Source organism: Chelonia mydas, chromosome 9, assembly GCF_015237465.2.
Source record: "Chelonia mydas isolate rCheMyd1 chromosome 9, rCheMyd1.pri.v2, whole genome shotgun sequence".
Classification (NCBI taxonomy): domain Eukaryota; kingdom Metazoa; phylum Chordata; order Testudines; family Cheloniidae; genus Chelonia; species Chelonia mydas.
Window position 1 is genome coordinate 72,956,555 of NC_057855.1, and position 19,892 is coordinate 72,976,446.

Here is a 19,892-nt window from a genome sequence, read left to right on the forward strand (position 1 = left end):
ACACAGTGGTTCTCAGCCAGGGATCGAGGATCTCCCGGGGGGCCATGAGCAGGTTTCAGGGGGTTCACCAAGCAGGACGAGTGGTAGACTCATGGGGGCCCAGGGCAGAAAGGCTAAGCCCTGTCATGCAGGACCAAAGCCCAGGGCCCTGAGCCCTGTCACCCAGAGCTGAAGCAGAAGCTTGAGCAACTTAACTTCATGGAGGCCCCAGGCAATTGCCCTGCTTGCTACCTTCTAATGCCGGCCCTGGCTTTTATATGCAGAAAACAGTTGTTGTGGCACAGGTGGGCTGTGGAAATTTTATAGCAGGGAGGCTCAGAAAGAAAAAGGTTGAGAACTCCTGCTCTAATACACTGTCCCTTCTCTGTGGGCCATTGCAGGTGACTGTCTCATGGCCCTTGCTCCTCTCCATCACATTTTCAGGACCCAGAGTGTGCAATCCCCAATCTGCTGAGTGCTGGGAGCACGACTGCTATTTATAGAAGCCTTTTCATAGCCATGTAGCGGTGACATCATGACCCTGGGTGGGTCATATACAGTTAGGAATGAATCTTTTATCTCAAAATTTGTAGCAGAGACATAAATCTGTAAGTGGTCTAGTCACTAGAGTTGGGGGGGGGGGGCGGGGGGAAGAGCCACACTCTGTAAGCATAGGTTACAGTTTGAGCTGAAATGTACATTGATAAGACATGACATTTAAAATGAATAAATGATATCGTCAGAACATTTTTAGAAATAGCTTGGCTGCTTACAATTCCTTAAAAATTCAAACAGAACAGGCTGAGAAGTAGAGTAGCAGTTCCTTAGAATGAGCTGGAGAATGCCTATATCAAATTATTCATAATCCATTACAAATCTCTAGATCTGATTCAACATAAAAATGGTGAGAATAGAAGCACAATAGATCAGAGAACAGAAGAGACTTGCAATTTTAAATTATGAGTCAATCAGCCTTATTTTCCTTCTTCTGTGTGCTGAACAGCATATAAAATTATGTTGGTCAAAAGAACAAAGAAAAAAGGGCATGAGTGAATACACTGAGCAATGAATGCTTTGGTAACTTACAAAACTCTAGATTAAAATTTTAAGATGCAATGGAACCAAATAATCCACTTTAGGCTACACAGTATAAGTAGGTTTCAGAGTAGCAGCCATGTTAGTCTGTATCCACAAAAAGAAAAGGAGTACTTGTGGCACCTTAGAAACGAACAAATTTACTTGAGCATAAGCTTTCGTGAGCTACAGCTCACTTCATCAGGTGCATGCAGTGGAAAATCCAGTAGGGAGATTTTATATTCACAGAGAACATGAAACAATGGGTGTATGGTAACACCCATTGTTTCGAGCTGTACCTCACGAAAGCTTATGTTCAAATAAATTTGTTAGTCTCAAAGGTGCCACAAGTACTCCTTTTCTTTTTACAGTATAAGTAAACATTTTACACTTGCAACTTCAAAATGATTCATAGAGTGGCTATGGGAACCAGCCGGAAGATGAGAGAATGTACCATGGTTGTCAGCATTTATGGCCTCCTCTCAAAACCACAGCATGAAGTGTGATGTTAAAAGAGCAGCACAAAACATAGGCTGACAACAGTCTGCATTTGTGAAGTTCCAGCAGCGACACAAACCTCAGCATAACCACAGAGGGGAACATGTTTAGCTGACACGAAATTACCTAACTGAAAAGTTGCACCTATGTTTAAATAATACAACAGAGATCAGTGATTTAGACTAGCTGAAAAGATTTAAGGAAACTAATACGTTGAAGAAAATCTGGTTATATACACCTCAGCTATTCTCACCCTCAAGGGTTTTTACCTTAATCCAAAAACTGAGCGCAATAAAAACATTGAAAACACACAAGTAGATGCTCCCACCTGCAGTGCAGCCTTAGAGTAAGTATGTGTACATTATAGTGCCATATTCCTGGGGAGCAGCAGTAGAAGTGCCGGCTAACCTAGTGAGGAGGGCTTTAAACTAGGTTCACCGGGGGAAGGAGACCAAAGCCTTGAGGTAAGTGGGGAAGTGGGATACCGGGAGGAAGCACGAGCAGGAGCGCACGAGAGGGCAGGGCTCCTGCCTCATACTGAGAAAGAGGGACGATCAGCGAGTTATCTCAAGTGCCTATACATAAATGCAAGAAGCCTGGGAAACAAGCAGGGAGAACTGGAAGTCCTAGCACAGTCAAAGAATTATGATGTGATTGGAATAACAGAGACTTGGTGGGATAACTCACATGACTGGAGTACTGTCATGGATGGATATAAACTGTTCAGGAAGGACAGGCAAGGCAGAAAAGGTGGGGGAGTTGCATTGTATGTAAGAGAGCAGTATGACTGCTCAGAGCTCAAGTATGAAACTGCAGAAAAACCTGAGTTTCTCTGGATTAAGTTTAGAAGTTTGAGCAACAAGGGTGATGTTGTGGTGGGAGTCTGCTGTAGACCATCGGACCAGGGGGATGAGGTGGACGAGGCTTTCTTCCGGCAACTCACGGAAGTTACTAGATCGCAGGCCCTGGTTCTCATGGGAGACTTCAATCACCCTGATATCTGCTGGGAGAGCAATACAGCGGTGCACAGACAATCCAGGAAGTTTTTGGATAGTGTAGGGGACAATTTCCTGGTGCAAGTGCTGGAGGAATCAACTAGGGGCAGAGCTCTTCTTGACCTGCTGCTCACAAACCGGGAAGAATTAGTAGGGGAAGCTAAAGTGGATGGGAACCTGGGAGGCAGTGACCATGAGATGGTCGAGTTCAGGATCCTGACACAGGGAAGAAAGGAGAGCAGCAGAATACGGATCCTGGACTTCAGAAAAGCAGACTTTGACTCCCTCAGGGAACTGATGGGCAAGATCCCCTGGGAGAATAACATGAGGGGGAAAGGAGTCCAGGAGAGCTGGCTGTATTTTAAAGAATCCTTATTGAGGTTACAGGGACAAACCATTCCAATGTGTAGAAAGAATAGTAAATATGGCAGGTGACCAGCTTGGCTTAACAGTGAAATCCTTGCTGATCTTGAACACAAAAAAGAAGCTTACAAGAAGTGGAAGATTGGACAAATGACTAGGAAGGAGTATAAAAATATTGCTCGGGCATGCAGGAGTGAAATCAGGAAGGCCAAATCACACCTGGAGTTGCAGCTAGCAAGGGATGTTAAGAGTAACAAGAAGGGTTTCTTCAGGTATGTTAGCAACAAGAAGAAAGTCAAGGAAAGTGTGGGCCCCTTACTGAATGAGGGAGGCAACCTAATGACAGAGGATGTAGAAAAAGCGAATGTACTCAATGCTTTTTTTGCCTCTGTCTTCACGACCAAGGTCAGCTCTCAGACTAGTGCACTGGGCAGCACAGCATGGGGAGGAGGTGACCAGCCCTCTGTGAAGAAAGAAGTGGTTTGGGACTATTTGGAAAAGCTAGATGAGCACAAGTCCATGGGGCCGGATGCGCTGCATCCAAGAGTGCTAAAGGAGTTGGCGGATGTGATTGCAGAGCCATTGGCCATTATCTTTGAAAACTCATGGTGATCATGGGAAGTCCCGGACGACTGGAAAAAGGCTAATGTAGTGCCCATCTTTAAAAAAGGGAAGGAGGAGGGTCCTGGGAACTACAGGCCAGTCAGCCTCACCTCAGTCCCTGGAAAAATCATGGAGCAGGTCCTCAAGGAATCAATTCTGAATCACTTAGAGGAGAGGAAAGTGATCAGGAACAGTCAGCACGGATTCACCAAGGGCAAGTCATGCCTGACTAATCTAATTGCCTTCTATGACGAGATAACTGGCTCTCTGGATGAGGGGAAAGCAGTGGACATGTTGTTCCCTGACTTTAGCAAAGCTTTTGACACGGTCTCCCACAGTATTCTTGCCAGCAAGTTAAAGAAGTATGGGCTGGATGAATGGACTATAAGGTGGATAGAAAGTTGGCTAGATTGTTGGGCTCAACGGGAAGTGATCAATGGCTCCATGTCTAGTTGGCAGCCGGTACCAAGTGGAGTGCCCCAAGGGTCGATCCTGGGGCCGATTTTGTTCAATATCTTCATAAATGATCTGGAGGATGGTGTGGATTGCACTCTCAGCAAGTTTGCAGATGACACTAAACTGGGAGGAGAGGTAGATACGCTGGAGGGCAGGGATAGGATACAGAGGGACCTAGACAAATTAGAGGATTGGGCCAAAAGAAATCTGATGAGGTTCAACAAGGACAAGTGCAGAGTCCTGCACTTAGGACGGAAGAATCCCATGCACCACTACAGACTAGGGACCGAATGGCTCGGCAGCAATTCTGCAGAAAAGGACCGAGGGGTTACAGTGGACGAGAAGCTGGATATGAGTCAACAGTGTGCCCTTGTTGCCAAGAAGGCTAATGGCATTTTGGGATGTATATGTAGGGGCATTGCCAGCAGATCGAGGGACATGATCGTTCCCCTCTATTCAACACTGGTGAGGCCTCATCTGGAGTACTGTGTCCAGTTTTGGGCCCCACACTACAAGAAGGATGTGGAAAAATTGGAAAGAGTCCGGCAGAGGGCAACAAAAATGATTAGGGGACTGGAACACATGACTTATGAGGAGAGGCTGAGGGAACTGGGATTGTTTAGTCTGCGGAAGAGAAGAATGAGGGGGGATTTGATAGCTGCTTTCAACTACCTGAAAGGGGGTTCCAAAGAGGATGGATCTAGACTGTTCTCAGTGGTAGCAGATGACAGAACAAGGAGTAATGGTTGCTTTGAGCAGGGGGTTGGATTAGATGACCTCCTGAGGTCCCTTCCAACCCTGATATTCTAGGATTCTAAGTGGGGGATCAAGTATTTGTCAGCAGTGGTGATATTTAAGCTGGAGGGTAGGGGTGAGAAAGGAGGAGGTGTAGTGAGAGTTCTTCGTAGACTGTATGGAAGGTAGTGATGCACCATCAAGGGAAGCTCCTTCCAGCATTCCCTACCTTCCTTAGCTTGACTGGGGAGATAGCAAGCAGGTGGAAGTGACAGCTGGAAACAATTTGTCAATAGCACAGTTTTATGCCTTTAGTGAGCAGAGGTCTAATTTCCTCAGTGCAGTACGTAGCAGCAGGAATGGGCTTCTGGGCCAGGAAGAGAGAACGAAAAAAAGAGAGGGTGCAAGAGGTCAACCCATCATTCCCACCCATCTCAAACATGTTCCACATGAAAGATTTTCTAAGAACATGTACTTCAAGGGGAGGCCTATAAATCACAGCAGTTAGTTCTCCTCCTGTATTTGTGTACTATCTCAGTCACTGGAATGGATGTTTCATTATGCATACTGTGATAGGGTCGGGCCAGATGGCTATCGGAGAGTAATAGAAGGCAGATATATTAGCCCCAGGCTAAGCAGGTCCCTTTTCCCTGGGTAAGATAACAGGGAAGGTTCCAGAACAATCAGGAACCTTCTGGAGACAATTAAGACAGGCTGATTAGAACACCTGCAGCCAATCAAGAAGCTGCTAGAATCAATAAAAGCAGGCTAATCAGGGCACCTGGGTTTTAAAAAGGAGCTCACGTCAGTTTGTGGTGTGCGTGTGAGGAGTTGGGAGCAAGAGGCACTAGGAGCTGAGAGTGAGAATGCGGACTGTTGGAGGACTGAGGTGTACAAGCATTATCAGACACCAGGAGGAAGGTCCTATGGTGAGGATAAAGAAGGTGTTGGGAAGAGGCCATGGGGTAGTAGCCCAGGGAGTTATAGCTGTTGCACAGCTGTTCCAGGAGGCATTCTAGACAGCTGCATTTCACAGGGCCCTGAGCTGGAACCTGGAGTAGAGGGTGGGCCCGGGTTCCCCCCAAATTCTCCCAACTCCTGGTCAGACACAGGAGGAGTTGACCTGGACTGTGAATTCAGAAAAACGGCCAAGCTGAGGGCTGCCGTGAAGCTCCAAGGTGAGCAAATCCGCCAATAAGCGCAAGACCCACCAAGGTATAGCAGGAACTTTGTCACAGTACCAATAGCTTGTGCACAGCTGTCACTGTACAAGGGAGCCTCTACTGCTACTATATCAGCAACAGCACAGCTACTCGGGGGACAGATCAGTACCGGTGAGAAGTGCTCCAGCATTTATCAAGGGCCAGGCATATGATGCTGAGAGAGTTCTGTTTGGAGGAAGTTCAAGTGGCCTACCAGGTCCAGGAATCACAGCAAGTACCTCTCATCACATATTTATCTGCCATCTGACAACAGAATAGGTGTTTCATGAAAGATCAGTGTTTGCTCCACATGTATCTCATTTCAAACACCTATTTGTTTACTTCTTCCTTCAGTTGGACAATTAGATGTAATGAAAACTTTTCAATCAGTACAGTAGTTTGATCAGTTTTCCTAGCTTTCCCCCTATTTTACCACAAGTGGCATCTCACCTCTAACAGACGAGAGAAAGACTCACTGGACATCTTCATGTGAGAGGAGGCCAGTATGATGCTGTCCAAAGTCAAATGTAAGCAATTTCATTCATAACTGTGAAAGCCAATCAGCACTGAGTTTTTGAAAAATGTGGAGTGGGTTCAAATTGATATAATTTCCCATTCTGATTGTCTATTCAATACTCTTTTGAGGAACTAAAATTTTGTCTTGCAGAAGAGGTAGTATTCTTCTCTCCCAGTGTCTTCTCTGGTGCATAAAGTGTCAAGAACATGCTGGAGGCTAAGGCTTTACACAATTTTTAAAATGGCTAGTTTAATGTAGGGTTATTATTCCTAAATTCATGAGTTAATATCTCATTCGTACTAGAGACAAGAGTGCCTGAGTAAGTCCCACAAAGACTTACACGTGATTAACTTTACGCACTATGAGCAGATATATAACAACACTCAGTCAAATACACATTCACCATATGCACAGGATTGCTGCCTAAGTTAGGAATTTCAGACAGTAAACTATCAATTATGTTTACATCTTACCAACATGGAACAGCTTGAGCAGCTTCTGTCATGAACTAGACAGATACTCAGATATAGCTCCTCAGCTTCACTGGAGCTACACCAGTTTACACTCAGCAGAGGACCTGTCTGCAAAACCCTGATTCTATACTGTTAAAAACTGGAAATCTGGCCACAAAAAAACATGTCATCTATTTATAATCTTCTAGCTACTTGCATACATGCCTATCCTTGCAGATGGCATGTCCTCTCTCAGGTTTTTCTAATCCTCATTCTGAGATACAGATATTAAGCAACAATGAGTTTAATTGGGAAGTCTTTCATTGTTATAAATGGTCAACATTCTTACAGAAAATCCCATTTACAGGGACTAGCCCTTTATACCTTTTCACGGGCCTTATCTAGACTCAGATTTAAAGGTGTGATATTATCAATCAATTCTTAGGAGCCTTTAAAAGTCTGTTTCTTGTTTCAAAGCTTTAAGAGAACTTTAATCACCAAATCCACTTGCTTATACAATTTGATACAAATGTTTATCTTAATTTGAACAGAATGCAAATTCAGGTAATAAGCAAAAAGTGATTGGACACAAAGGCATTTTGTCCAGCGCATTTCAGTTCTGTTTATTAAGTATGTGTGCTACGCAGCGCATAACCAGAAGGAAATGGAAATTCATAGCAGTCTGTCAGAGGACTATATTCTGCCCTCAGTTATGTGGATGCAACTTCCATTGAGTTCAACAGCATTTTTGCATGTTGTATATGAAGGTTGAATTCTGTCCAAAGAAACCATGGACAAAAATCAACAAAGAAAATCAAATATAATTTTCTCTTATGTAGACATAATTTTAAAGCTACATAGGTGGATTAAAACTAAAGTGTTTTAAAAGAATATATGTAGCCTAGTGGACAGATTACTGGACTAGAAATCAAGAGAACTGGGTTCTATTCCTGGCTTTGCCACTAATCTGCTGGGTGACCTGGGTCAAGTTGCCTCATTGATCTATGCCATTGTATAGTTTCCCTGTCTGTAAAATGGGATAATGATACTGACCTCCTTTATAAAGCACTTTGAGATTTACAGATGAAGTAAGTACCATTATTTAAATTCAACCCTATTATCTGTTTATTACATTTAAGTAATTAATAAACAAAATAAACAATGTAGGGCTTGATTGTATAGTTACCACAAGGTCTGGGGCAGCATAATTACGTTAACCCAGAAAGAGACTTGGAACTGAATTGTGATGCAAAGTCAAAATTTCCTCTTCTTCATTGCTCCTGGAGGAAGTAACTGGGCACAGATGTGCCAGCTGGTGTGTTAGGAGGAAGAGTTAGGGTTCCTCTTACTCGCAACCCTCTTTTGCATGGCGTGGGAGTGGTGAATAGTGGTCTTGCAGGAGCTGCTCCCCAGCCCTGCACAGTAATCTGCAAGGCAGATAGATAGTGTAGGGGACGGAGGGGTCGTTTTTTGTTTCCTGAGTCCCTGGCAGGGCATATAGGGCAAGCCAAAACTTTGGCCTAAAGAAGGGAAGAGACACATTTTGATATAAAAATCCTGGCATTGTTTAAAAATCATACACAGTGGAGATTTTTAGAAATATAAGGACAAAATAAAGTAAACCCTTCTCCCAATACTCATGTATGCCTTGGAAAATTTACAAGATTCCTTCCAATGCCTAATCCACCATCTTTGTAGGTAATTTGAATGCACTTTCAAGGCTTTGAGCTTTAAAGCATGCCTTGGACTACTCTTTTTTGTAAATATAATGTTGCCCATTGTTTCTGTATTACTTGAGAAATCTTGACTTTTCAGGTCTTTCATCAGGATACACAAAACTCAAAGACTATAATATCCTGAGTATCCTTTACATCAAGATATGACTGTGAAACTTAGATTGTAAGATCTTTGGGGCAGGGACTGTCTTTTTTGTTCTGGGTTTGTACAGCGCCTAGAACAATGGGGTCCTAGACCATGACTGGGGCTCTTAAGCATTATTATAATACAAACAAACAAATAAATACTACATAATAATGAAACTAGATTGGTTGGCATTTTTTTTTGTTTTTAAAGTAGTGCAATAATTATTTACCTTCCTCATGGATGTGCTCCCTTGACGGTCACTGGCAGAACTAGCGTACCTATGACGGAGATGAAGAAGATTTTAGAATATAAAAGAAAACAAATAGAATCCGAATAAAAATGACATATATTCAGGCATGCTTAGTGATTTAACTGAATGACTCCCAATGATGGTAAATGCAAATCATGTAGCTAAATTCCTGTGCAGCACTTTGAAAATATACCTAATATGTGCACTTTATACAACTGAAGTATTAAAAATGGATCCAGGTCCATCTTCAACATTCTGATTTACAAATAGACAAATTCAGTGTAAGAAAGTCTGATCCCTTTGCAAGTCTTTGTCCTAACAATCTTCAAAGTTAATTAGCTGAAGTTTAGCTAATGCAAATATTGACAAAAATAGATTTTAAAAAATGATTTGAAATGATTCTTTCCTCTGTGTCTTTAGTGAGTCTTGTATGTCCTAGGTTGCAAGTTCTTTGTAGTATGCATCACCTTGATATCTGAAGTGTATCAATGGGAATTTATATGCCTGGAAGAGGGCCATACCAACCACTGCAACCTTCAGGCCGAAAGAGGGCACCAGAAGATATAGTTGGTAGGTTAGTGTGATGCTGGCAGACCAGGTTCCAGCTCATGACAAGGCTCCAGGCCTCACTGAACACTTGCAAATGCATTGCTTACCTGTGTGTTAGCATTATCAAAATAGATATTAGATAAACACATTCTGATCCATGTAACAGCGTTTAGACTTGATAAAATACTTGTAGGATGCCGCATGTATTAATCTCATTTATAACCTCTATAGCCCATGGTATAAAATTATATTGAGAGTTTGCATTGTAAACCTCTGATATTGTGTAACTCACCAAACAGGAAAAGAAGCATTAATGTAAAGGGCTCATCCGTCGTACAAGATGGCCTATTGAAGGCAAATGAGGGATGGTGTAGCATCAAAGAAGAGAGTCCCTGTTGACTGTGTTCCTAATTACCTCCAAGGAGGACAGACCTATGCATGAACTCATCCCATCCGTTTTGCCCCTGGCGTGGAGGGGATAAAAATCCCTGACAAGGATAAACTGAATCTCTTTTATGCTGTCTGTACTGTGAGGGGCAAAGATTTCTAGACATAAGCAAAGAGATCCCCATGCTGCTTGGCATGGGTTAGTCCTGAAATAAATTTTGAACTGACAGATTACTACAACTGTTACCTTTAGAATCACAGACTGAAACTCATTGTATATATATGCTTGCTTGCTTGAACCTATAAATAACTTTTTCTTTTTCTTAGTTAATAACTTTTTACTTAGTTTACCACAGGATTGGCTACAAGTGTTGTCTTTGCTGTGAGATCTAAAGAGATCAAATTGAGCTGGAATAAGTGACTGATCTTTGGGACTGGGAGCAATCTGAACATTTTGTGGTCTTTGGTGTAAGTGACAATTTATCACATAGTCCATTTTACCTGGGTGGCAAGATAGCCTGGAGTATCAAAGGGGACTGTCTGTGACTTCATTATAAGGCTATTGTAGTACTTCAGGAGTTCACATTTGTTACTGGGTTGGTGAAATCTAATTATAGAACATGCAATCAGTTTGGGGTGTCTGTCCTGCTTTTTGACAGTCTACCCTGAGGTTGGCACTCTCAGTTATGAACTATTCCAGACATCATGACAGGTAGATAGAACATTTTTATTCACATAAAGCAGCATTTTCTTGGCTTCTTCAGAAAAAATACAGTAATATCAGTTGAAATTGTGAGTTTTGCTTTAAATGTCACCTATGTTTTATGACGTGTTAGTTTGTAGACGTGTGTTTGAATTGTGCCCTGTACAAGTAATTTATTCAACACACTAATCTGTGTAAATTTGTCATTTTCTCCCGTATAATTATACAGTCATAACAAGGATAATTTGTGTTATTTCCTGTGCCTTTATTTTAGCAACATGTAAGGACACTTACATATACACTGATACTAGCGATTGTGGTGCCAAAACACTAATCTGACAGGATTGGTAGGTACCACTTTTGTCACTGAGAGGAGATCCTTAACCTTTTCTCTCATTCGTATCATCCTGTGTCATGAGCCCTCATAATCTGTTAGAGAGTCGATACTTCTCTAATGTGCCATTCAGCAACTCTTCCTTCACGTTATAGCTGCTAAACCACTGCTTAGTAGGATATGTAATGACACAGATGGTGACCTCTCTGACTTTTTCTAAATCTTTCAGTTTGAGTTTTCCAGAGAATCATATTATCACACCAAGAAGACACGTAAAAAGCATTGACATATACCTAAAATAGGTTCTCTGTTCTTTCCCTTTTCATAGTAAATAAACAAGAATCTGTGTATGCCTCTCAACTCCTTGATAGAGAAATTGGCAATAATGTAAAACAGAGAAATCAGAATAAGGAAGTCCAGAGAGGGAAGAAAAATCTAGAGATTCAGAAAGCCCTAAACGTACTCTACCACTGATGACCTAGCATTATATCCTTGGCTGGCAAACATGGTATGCAACTGTCACACCTATCCTCAGAAAACAGGGGTCATCATGTCCAGTTCTTCTAGACCCAGAAGCTGCCTATGATAGGGAAACTGGGGACTCACTTATAGATAGAAAATGAAAACTGAACTAACTACTACAACATAATCTCTATTTAGGGCCTTATTCCTGCTGGTATTGAACTCACTGAGATTTTTGCTATTGCCGTTATTTTCCACAGGTTCTGTGGTACAATTTGCAGACAGCCTTTTGTAGGGTGCAGCTTGGAGCCACACCACACTGGGGAAGCATTAGGAGGATCAGCCTTTCAAGAGGCAGAATCTTTCTGGGGCTAGTGCATGCTTTGCATCATCCATTAGGATGGCATCAGTTAGTGCCCTGATGCACTGATCCTGCTTGGCAAGTCAGTGAAGAGATGGAGGAAGACTACCAATCCATGCTCAGAGAGATCACTATTGTTCTTGGTCCTGGTACAAAAAGGAGGAGACGACCTCCCCCCACAACCTCCCTATGCACTCACACATTGCTAAATTATAGGTAGCACATTTGAATAAAGAAATGTTAGCTACTTTATAAGGTGCTTTATGTGAACAATTTGGTGTGCTGAGTTGACATTACCATACTTAGGAACAAGTAAAAGGACTAATTGGTATTCAGGTTTCAGAGTAGCAGTCGTGTTAGTCTGTATCCGCAAAAAGAAAAGGAGTACTTGTGGTACCTTAGAGACTAACCAATTTATTTGAGCATAAGCTTTCGTGAGCTACAGCTCACTTCATTGGATGCATTCAGTGGAAAATACAGTGGGGAGATTTATATACACAGAGAACATGAAACAATGGGTGTTACCATACACACTGTAACAAGAGAGTGATCACTCAAGGTGAGCTATTACCAGCAGGAGAGCGGGGCGGGGGGGGGGAACCTTTTGTAGTGATAATCAAGGTGGGCCATTTCCAGCAGTTGACAAGAACATCTGGGGGGGGGGGAATAGACGTTCTTGTCAACTGCTGGAAATGGCCCACCTTGATTATCACTACAAAAGGTTCCCCCTCTGCCCCCCCCCGCCCCGCTCTCCTGCTGGTAATAGCTCACCTTACCTGATCACTCTTGTTACAGTGTGTATGGTAACACTCATTGTTTTATGTTCTCTGTGTATATAAATCTCCCCACTGTATTTTCCACTGAATGCATCCGATGAAGTGAGCTGTAGCTCACGAAAGCTTATGCTCAAATAAATTTGTTAGTCTCTAAGGTGCCACAAGTACTCCTTTTCTTTTTAATTGGTATTCAGTATCAGTTAGGATCCTGACAAGGATCTGGCAACAACAAACAAAGCCAAATCATTCACAGAATTAGGATTTAAGCATGCTGTCAGTCACTCATGCTTTACTACTTGGGATGGCATTGAAAATATGCAATACCTAGTGGTCTGTGCCCTCAAATATCCACATATACATGGGCATTTTAAATAGCCATGTTTTCATGCCCTTCCTGGAAGCATCACTTCTATATTTCGGCGGGGGTGGGGGTGGGGAGAGGAAGGCTGCGGTCAGGACAATGGGGCTGCACGCAGGGATGCAAATTCTGCGCTTGCCCAAAGATTGCAGTTTAGGGTGGGCAACGCTCCCGCCAAACTACTCCCATGAGTGGGAAGGTTGAATATGAACAAAATTTTTGATAAAAAGAAATGGAAGTTTAAAGGAAAGACTCAGGAGATCAGAGCAGCCTGCAGATTTTGGGGGTTGAAAGAGGCACCTGGAAATGAGGAAATGCTCAACGTGTGGTGTTTGATAAAGGAATGTGCAGGAGCCCAAACTGCACACAGCACATTTTGTCTTAAAATGCTTCTCTTCTCTCTACCCATGAGACTGCTATAAAATACTTCAGTCCTGCTGGGAAAAGTTTCCCCTGACTTCTGGACTGTTTTTTAAAGTCACTGCTTTGACCCATCTGGAAAATGTCAGTGTCAATATTTTATCTCCTCTTTTATGGACAACATACAATATGAATAATGAATCCGTTTCTTGAACTGAGGAGTCCTGTTCAAGTAAAGTTTTACAGTGTCATACAACCAGAAAATAAAGCTGTACTTTCTTAGGGTGATTTTAGGAATATTATCTAAAGGCACCTTGTGAAGTTTTAGGGCAAGTCTATAAACAGATGTTTTTAGGTGCTAGCTGTCCAGGGTCTACAATATCCTCTCAGGTTCAGGAATACTTGGTCATCATATAGGTGCCGACTCCGTGGGTGCTCCGGGACTAGAGCACCCATGGAAAAAAATAGTGGGTGCTCAGCACCCACCGGCAGCCCCACTGATCAGCTCCTCCCTCTCCCTCCCAGCGTCTTCTGCCTGCTGTTATCAGCTGTTCAGTAGCATGCAGGAGGCACTGGGGGGAAAGGAGTAGGAATAGGGGTGGAGTGGGATTGGGTCCTGGGGCAGAATTGGGGACGTTGAGCACCCCCCGGCAAATCACAAAGTCAGTGCCTCTGGCTGGTCAACCTTTTTTTTCTTTTGTTTTCATTTTTGAAGGGTCTTCTTTGGTACCTTATCAAATTTGCCTTCAGAGTCAATTTCTAGGGCTTTAATAATCTGCAGGATAATTATTTAAGGTCTTATGTGTATGAAATAATTTTCCTCCAATTAAAATGATTCCTCAGACATTCTTATCCAGTGATCACATTGGAAGAAGAGGTGGCCTAACTTCTCCTCCACTTCAGAGGAGGAAATTCTCTCCATACAAGTTAGGGAATCAAGGAAGTTAGACATGAAAGAGACCTACTATGTTAACTAGTTCAGATTCAAGTAATCGTTATAATCTCATTTTGGTTGAGTTCTTCTTAGTCTTCCTTTTTCTGAGGACAGTTGTCAAAGAAGAGAAGAAGGAAGGGTTGAGGGGGAAGATATCCTTATTTTAGCCTGGAATCATTTTTCTAGCGTATTGAAAACAGCTGCTTTTCTAATCAGTACACTGAGTGCTTAACTTCCTTTCTTGTTCAAAGTGTCAAACTGTTTAATTACAATGCAAACAGGAAACACTTGGATCTAGAAAAGAACATCAGATGTTCCAGTTGTAAGTAGCACCTGCTTTTATGGATTTTAAAAATAAAATAAACAGAACATCATATGATATCTCCTTATGCACTACTACTACTGGTATGGCATTAAATAATATAAAAATAAAATATAAAAAAATTGAAAATAAAAATGGTTTTAAAATGAATTTTCCACATTTTTCTGAAATAACATTTTCTAAAATTTCTATTTTGCAGAAAATTTCAAAAATATTTTGTTCGGTTCCAATTCTGAACAAAAACAAATACTGTATTGAAATTTCAAATTTCCCAGGAAATTCTGAGTTTCAACTAGCTCTAGCCAGCATACCAATGGTACAGAAGGGGTGGTGTCCAGCTAAGGATCTGTTGTGATAAAGTGGAAGGAACTGGAGATGGGATGAAGAGTGGAGATGCTGAGAAAGATGGAGGCTCACAGGGGTAAAAGGTAGACCTAATCTTGAAGCCTCAGAAGGGATATGAAGGACAAGACACATACCCCTGGTCTTGAAGCTCCAGAAAGACTCTTCAATAGTAAATGTCTTCCTGCAGGAGGCACATCCTCTACTTATGACTAGCAAAAATGTCTCCCTTTTAAGTGGGTCCATTGATTGCAATGGTGGGAGTACTGGGGCATACTATGACAAAATAGGCTAGACATTTCTTAAGAGGGGGAGCTGGTTTGCCAATGCAAGAAGTCTGCATCCCACTTCTCTCCCCTGGCAAGGAGTCAGTAGCTGAAGACCTGGCCTGATGCTGACTTGGCTGCAGCCAATGCTCTTTCGGGTTATGAGCCTGAGGCATTAGTGGAGGTAACCCAGATGTGCTTGCCACAGCTCTTTTCCTCCAAGTTAGTTTCTGCTCCTCTTGAGTCTGATGTTGCTGAGGAGACAGACTATAGGCTTTTAATTTGATGGATTTCTGTGCATGAAAAATTGGAGCAGTAAATGCTGTGGCTTTTCCCCACAGGTTGTACTGTTAAATTTGGTTTCCAAAATAGTGACTTTATTAATTATTGTTATTATATTAAATGTTTATTAAAAATGTTTAATACAATTTGTCTACATAAAGCACAGACATAAATTTGCCTTACACAGGAAAAATACCATCCTGCAACACAGTCTTATGTGGATATTAAGAATCTTTTCTTAGATTCTTGACTGGATTCAGCTTGAACTCCTTGAAAGATCTTTGATCATGTTCAGCCTCACAAGTTATATAAGAAACTGGAATAAAAACTTAGGGCCAAATTTTACTCTTACTGAATTCAGTAGGATTCCACCAGTGTGAGAACAGAATTAGACCCTTCACCTTTATCTCATTGAGTTGTTTCTACATGTTGCAATGCATTTAATTGCGTGACGCCTTTGAAGACAGTTTGTGTGGATCTAATCTATACCTTCAGGAGTATATTGATAATGGAGTCCTGGATCTATTCCATTCCTTTAATTCCTTTTTGACTTTGGAGTTTTGATGATCTCAGTGGAAAGTGTTTAAGAAACTCTGTTATTTGAAAGTACAGTTCTTCCCTGAAAAAGTGACTATGTAAAAATGGCCCCATTCTAATCAATCTGCTCTCTGTGCATACTTAGAAATATATCTACCTATTTTATAATTATTTGTATTATGATTAAGATAATTTTGACTACGAATTAATTCTACAGACTGACCTAGATTCTCTTTTGGCTTGCATATCAACAATATTTCTAACTAAATTCTGATTGCAAAATCTTTATTGTTGGTAATGTATGAACCAGAAACAACTCATTTTGGCATTCAGATTATAGCTTGAACCTGCAAAACTGGCATTTAGAAAAAACATCTCTTCATGGAGCAGGTTTTTAATAAAGTTACTTTTCAGAGTAGAACTATTCTTGAGGGATGTTTCTTTGAGATCTCATAAAGGACACCTCTTTCACAACTGAAGTCAGTCTTACATCACACTGCATTGCTAACCTTTAGTCTTGTAATTTTGCTTTCACCTACAGTAACAATTATTTTACATCTGAAAACTTAATGTGATAAAATACTTTGAAAAACAGTCAATTCACACATGAACTAACCACTCCTTAATAGTTTATATTGTCCATGTTAAAAGCAGGGTATAGCCATGAGTATGTCTGGTGGGCCATTCATTAACAGGTTTTTTTTGAACAATGCACCCTGGGGTGCAGTGCTATGAAAGCAGTCTGGAGCATTACTCTGGCACCTAAAATCCAGGATGGAGCTATGCTCCAGTCTTTTGGAAAGCTACTCTCTGGCAGCTCTGCCAGATCCTTCCTACCCACAGAATCCTTTGGCAGCGTGAGCCCAGGGAGAGCTAGAACCTTGGCAGCAGCCCCTAGCTGCTTCCTCCCTCGTAGGCAGCGTGTGTGCATGCGTTGTCCCTGTAAGTATGTGTGTATGAGCTGTCCATGTATTTGTGTGTGCATTCTCCCTGCATGTGACACAGAGCTGTCCCTGTGTGTGTGCATGTTTTCCCTGTATGCGTGTGTCAGCTGTGTGCATGTATGTGTTTTCACTGTACGTGTGTGCATGCCACCTGCCCTGTGTGTGTTTTTCCTGTGTATGTGTGTGTCGTGTGTGTGTGTGTGCATGTGTGTCCCTGTCCATCTCTGCGATGTGGTGGGAGGGACACTAGCTAGGCAATGTAAGTTCTTTATTGACTTTCATTTAATTTAGTAATTGGTTAAAATTTAAAATTATTACGTTCTTGTTGATCTGATGACACCTCTTGCTTGATTTTTCTAAGTACATTTACTGCAGATTTATATAGACGCTACTTTATGTTATGTTAAATGGCTGTGCATGGACAATATTTAATGCATGTGGAGATTTAATTGTTTTAAGTCACTTACAACATAAATGATTTGCTGTGACATCAGACCTTTGGTCACTGCCCATCCACCATAAATTGGGGCCCACCTAATTTTCCATTTCTAGCTACGTCACTGAATAAAAGTAATTTCTTTTGACATTCAGTGGCAAAGAGACTCATTCACTTTAACGACTAGGGCAAACAGTTTCAAAAATATATGTAGCATGAATTCTACATAAGTCCTGAAAATTTACCATCACGTACAGTTACGTAGGTGAAGTTTCAAATTGTTTTTTCTTTTCTTTTGGCAACTGTTCCTTCGTCACAACACTGCTTATAGTGAAAACAGCACTATCTTCTCTCCTAAAGTCAGATTATTATGAGGCTTAAAAGTAATTAGTAGCTATAGAAGAGTCAATATCAAAGTGTAGAGAGCCCTGTAAGAAAAAAACCCTACACTTTGGAAATGAAACTGAAAGCATATGTAATGTATTGGCGAGATAAATAGAAATGGCAGAAGCTTAGCTACATAGAACATAAATGTAGCTTACAAAGAAAGCACGTGTAAGGCAAATTGCAGAGACAACTCTCACAGTATGTAAAATTCACATACTCTCAACCAAAACATCCATAGATAAGCTGAAGAAAATAGAAAAGCAGAGGAATAAAGGTCAAAGGAAAATTATTTCTGATATTTAAATTTGACAAATTAACAACATTTTGACTCATACATGTACTAACAGCAGCTTGGGATAGACAGAAGCAGAGGATAATCCTTATTAGAAAGTCATATAGTAACATTACATCCAGTTACAAAGTACTATTTTTAAAGTAAATGGTTTGGAACAGAATTTTGTAACTTTAAACAAAATGTCCTAAATCCATTTAGTCACAAAATTTATCTTTCATTTTTATAGCAAATACTCATGGAAAGATACTGAATTAATTAGTTAGGGGACTGAAATCTTCCACGTATTCACAGAACCTAATACAACTTGGGCAGGAGCAATAAAAGCTTCCCTTACCATAGCTCACTAATGTGCCTAATCCCTTCTCCATACAGATTGTTGTTCAGTCTCTATTACTGGGCCTCTCTGCTGAGACTTACAAGGGTACTATTTCTGATAATGACCAGTGCTGGTGCTAGCCCATGGGGGGCCCTAAGCAGGAATATTTTTGCTCCCCTAATACTAAAACAGGCAAGTTCTTATAATAAAAAGCTAATGGAGGCCAATGAGCTGCTTGGGGCCCCTAAGCAATTGCTTAGTCTGCTATTGCCTACCGTCGGCTTTGGTGATGACCCCTGTCCACTACAAACTGGACTAAGACCACAAACACTTTTCACATAATCCTCCAAAACTCAGGCAATGGTGAGATCTTTCAGTACAAGTTGTTGGGTGAGCTTTAAATGTTTTGAATGTTCAGTACAGGAAAGCCCCCTGAAACATGGATCTGAGGCTAGTCGTAAAGGAAACTCCACTAATTCATTAAGTTTATTCTAGTGTATTGCCACCAGTTTTGTAGACAACACCAGTGTCATCAATGATGGCAATAGAGTTCTAGGAACCGTGTTTGTTGGCATTTTAAAAAAAGTGTTATGGGAGCAAAGGAAAGAAGAGGGATGGAAGAAGGAAGTGGTTAGGTGAGGAGGACGAGTGATAAGTGGCCATACAAATAATTATGTCAAAAACAAGAGAAAAAGCAGAGAGTAGGCCTCAAAAGATATAGATATATTACTGGATAAGCACCCAAAATTTTACAGGATCTATTAGAACGATACATCCAAACCATGTGATTTTCACCCACAGCTAATAAATATACCCAAACATACTGAATCCAGGAGCTAGATTGCCGACTTTAGATATAGATGTTTTCATACAGACCAAGTTACATGCAGCTCTCCTATAAAGGAAGGGTGTAACTTCGTCCACAGCTTCTATAAACACACAGGACACAATGCTACAATTACATTTGGCTTCAGTTTCAGTTTTGCCTAAGTAATGAGTGCAGGATTGGATCTGCAGTTTTTAATGCTGATGATTTAAAAACTATTCTATCAATTGTGTCCTCTTTAATCCATGCTAGTGACCAAGTCAGTTCTGTTGCTTTGTGAGCCAAAAGTTAGCACATCCCTGAGGCAGGTTAATGAAGTAAACAGTCACAAATAGTTATGTAAATTGCTAACAGGATTAGCTCAAATGACTCCAGCCATCTGAGCTTTCACCTAGTAAAATTTAGGATATAACTGAATTAGTAGTAGTAGGGATTTTTCAGACTTCTGCAATATTATGTGCAGTATAAGATATAGTAGATAAAGCTAAAATCATGCGTAGTTGACCCAAATTGAGCTGTCATTTTCTCTTAACCACAGATTGTCAGGAGAATCCCCAGAAACTTTTCCCTTTTCATTAGTGCCTTTCTGGCTTTATGTCACTGACACTATTCCTTCATCTTAGAAAGTATGGAACACAATTGAGGCCCATTGATGCTGTTATTTAATCAGCCAAATGTGCCTGTGGAGTGATGTGATATTGCAACCTCTGGAACTAGATGCATTGCCT

The 19,892-nt window shown here is 41.2% G+C and overlaps 1 protein-coding gene across 1 annotated transcript in view; it reads right to left on the minus strand.

The window, feature by feature from the left end:
• LOC114019421 (connector enhancer of kinase suppressor of ras 2) overlaps window positions 1-19,892 on the minus strand; it is a 456,264-nt gene that overhangs the window by 71,213 nt on the left and 365,159 nt on the right. The window contains exon 16 of the mRNA XM_043522361.1: window positions 8,967-9,015. Coding sequence (XP_043378296.1) covers window positions 8,967-9,015 — 49 coding nt within the window. The remainder of the gene's footprint in view (window positions 1-8,966; window positions 9,016-19,892) is intronic.